The sequence below is a fragment of the Anneissia japonica genome, unplaced genomic scaffold (assembly GCF_011630105.1).
Source record: "Anneissia japonica isolate Jap-2015-1 unplaced genomic scaffold, ASM1163010v1 scaffold26_len2425191_cov177, whole genome shotgun sequence".
Classification (NCBI taxonomy): Eukaryota; Metazoa; Echinodermata; class Crinoidea; order Comatulida; family Comatulidae; genus Anneissia; species Anneissia japonica.
The window spans coordinates 1,136,396-1,139,597 of NW_022685220.1; the positions used below are offsets into that span (position 1 = coordinate 1,136,396).

Consider the following 3,202-nt stretch of genomic DNA (forward strand, 5'->3'; position numbering starts at 1 on the left):
TATGTACCTTTGATGATTTATATTATACTTATTCAGCAGTGTTAACGGCTAACTTCCTAAATCATATATATACGACAGTACAGTATTCATTTCTAGCCGTATCTCCAGATTTATCTGGCCGAACGCCATCTTGAGGCGTACCATTGTGTAATACGATGTTTCCGACGGTTATTTCGACCTGTTCAAACATGAAGCCTTCGTGATCTAGTGGTTATGACGCTCGCCTTGTCAGCGAGATGTCGCAGGTTCGAATCCCGTCGGAGGCATTTTATTACACAATTACTTTTTATAGGACTTTATTCGTTAAAAAGCTACAGGGTAGCCTACGATGTTCCATCATGTCCTTATTAAACACTGTATATGTACCCTTGATGATTTATATTATATTTATGCAGCAATGTTAACGGCTAACTTCCTTAAATATAATATACGACAGTATTCATTTCTAGCCGTATCACCAGATTTATCTGGCCGAACGCCTCTTGAGGCATACCATTGTGTAATACAATGTTCCCGACGGTTACTTGGACCTGTTCAACCATGAAGCCTTTGTAGTCTAGTGGTTATGACGCTCGCCTTGTCAGCAAGAGGTCGCAGGTTCGAATCCCGTCGGAGGCATTTTATTACACGGTTGATGTGTCTTTGGGACAAGCATAACGCTGAACAAAACAAACAACTGGAATCAATCAAAAGACGAGCCATTAGAACGATTTTTCCTTCAACTTCGTACAATCCTGCCTTAATCCAATGCAATATCCTAACCATCTATGATTGTCGTATAGTCACTTTGCAAGACATACTTTACAAAGCTTAAAAACCCACACCATAGATAAAATTACCTCCTTCCAGATTCTCCCTCCCACAATTACTGCTTGAGAACCAGAAGAGAATTTAAACTACCAAATGTGAAAACCGAGACATCTAAGAATTTTATTATAAATTATTGCATTTTTCATAAATGGTCAAATAAAAAAAATATGACCTAACAGTGATCCCATTCGTATCGAAACGGTGTTCCTTGCATTGAATGTTTTGTTTTTAACTTAACTCTTAATACAAATTGATGTACAGTACCGGTATTTAAAATTTCTTAATAATTTTTAATGTATTTAAATGTGTTCTCGATGTGAATTTCTACTTTCTCAATGAATGTATACATAAATCATATTTTTAATTGTCAACATATTGAACACATCGCTTTCTACCCATCCTTTACCCAATTGATGTATATAAAATATCTTAATAATAATAATTTTTAATGTATTTAAATTGTTCTCAATGTGAATTTCTAATTTTTCTCATGAAATATTAATTTGGTATTTAATGATTATCTAATTGTATATAATTTTTTTCAATTTTTTGAATTTTACCTACCGTGCTTTTAAATTTTTAGATGTTTTTGAATTTTCTATATTGTTTAGGTGGTTTATTTTTCCTGCCTGTCTTCTTCCGATTTTAAATGTTAAACTTCAATTTGTTTACAAATTAAGATTACTTTGAACTTGAACAATAAAGATTACTTTGAACTTGAACATATATGTTTCCTGAATTAATAAAAATTTTGAAATTCAATTTGAATTTGAGTAAATACCTATGAGTTAATTTATTGAATTTATTGAAACAAACTGATTTATGTCGGTGGCACATGCTCATACACCGTACGTTCATTACAAAACCAAAATATCAAATACACAAATAAAAGTTGTTCAATACTCTGCAACAGGAACAAAAAAAATCAAATCAGCTATTACAAATTTGATATGTAGAATTTTTACTTCCTTTCGTTTCTGCCTAATGTACAACAACAATTTTAGTCGTCAAAGTACACCATTGTATATACAGTCATTGTTTTAAAATTGGCTTCTGCTCCTCTTGCTAGACCAGAAGAAACTGTCTACCATGGGCCTGATCAAATAATCAACCCATTGATGTTAGATTTTAATTTGTTTCCATTTTCAACACTGTCCTTGTTTACCGAGATAATCAAATACATCCAGCTAATCTAAAAAAAATGCTTTTAATATTTTACCATATATGTATATTACCATTCATAAGAACCATACTATTATATTTATAATGATAGCTTTATTATAAAATTGTACTGTCTTCTAAAATGTTGGCTTGTAGGCAGGCTAACCCATTGGGGAATAGAGTTGATTTTGGGTCCGAAAGATAACCAATCTTTTGCTGAACATTAAAATGCCATTAAAATATGTCGTTTCTTTGTGGATCATCAAAGATAAAACAAAATCACTTTAAAATACTTTGTATATGAATCCAGAAAATATACTTACTGTAGTAGTCCATTGGAACTTTGCTCTCGGGCCCAAGCACCTTAGTAACGGGTTTAAGCGGCTTTATTGTCGGATAGGATTCGCTTTGTGTTGTCTTGTAGAACGTCACTCCCCGTTTCGGCTCTCCAAATGTTACCATGCTGACGACACGTTTTTCGGCTCCAGAGATAATCTCATTTTTAAAATTCTTTGGAGGCTGTTTAGAGACGAACAAAAAAACCCCCAAAATTTCGTTTTCGAAGCTGTTTCCGAATGCCATATGAAACACCATCCGATTTATTATAGTATTTGGCGATCATGATCACAACTATTTTTATTGTAATTTTTAGCATCCATTGTTTCGTCATGATGCACTAGTCAATATTATCACTGTGACCTACTATCAACACCGCCTTCATCACCATTATCCTTTCTCAATATCATCATCACCACCATAAACATCATTACAATCATCTTAATCTTCATGATCTTCAATGTTATCTCAATCGTCATTATTGCCATTATTATCATTATCATTACCATCGGCAGCAGCGCTATCACAACAAGGTACGGTATTTTCTTACCGCTGTATAATAAGTGGTGTAATTTGTTGTGCTAACTCGTTCTTTATCTCTGTCTGGATGCCTGTCTCCCTCAGGAAAACTGCTTGCATTACTGTCGTATGGGATCTCCTTTTTATAGCCTAGGGAACGGATTGACATGTTAGTAATATCACCTCTTCTTATCACACTCTTTTTATTTTAACGAGTTCTAATTATATTTAATTGTCTTTCAATAACAACGCAGGTCCTACCGATATCAAATTTGGAATATTTAAATTTTTTAGCCTGTGGGAAGCTGATAGAATATTTTATCAATATGCAAGAAATCAAATTGTATATAAAATCAATATATATATATATATATAT

The 3,202-nt window shown here is 33.1% G+C and overlaps 1 protein-coding gene across 2 annotated transcripts in view; it reads right to left on the reverse strand.

Moving 5' to 3' along the window:
• LOC117108925 overlaps nucleotides 1–3,202 on the reverse strand; it is a 15,294-nt gene that overhangs the window by 4,184 nt on the left and 7,908 nt on the right. For both annotated transcript variants that reach the window (XM_033251117.1, XM_033251109.1), the window contains 2 exons: nucleotides 2,858–2,976; nucleotides 2,295–2,490 (listed from right to left, as the gene is read on the reverse strand). In XM_033251117.1, the coding sequence (XP_033107008.1) occupies nucleotides 2,295–2,490; nucleotides 2,858–2,976 (315 nt within the window). The remainder of the gene's footprint in view (nucleotides 1–2,294; nucleotides 2,491–2,857; nucleotides 2,977–3,202) is intronic.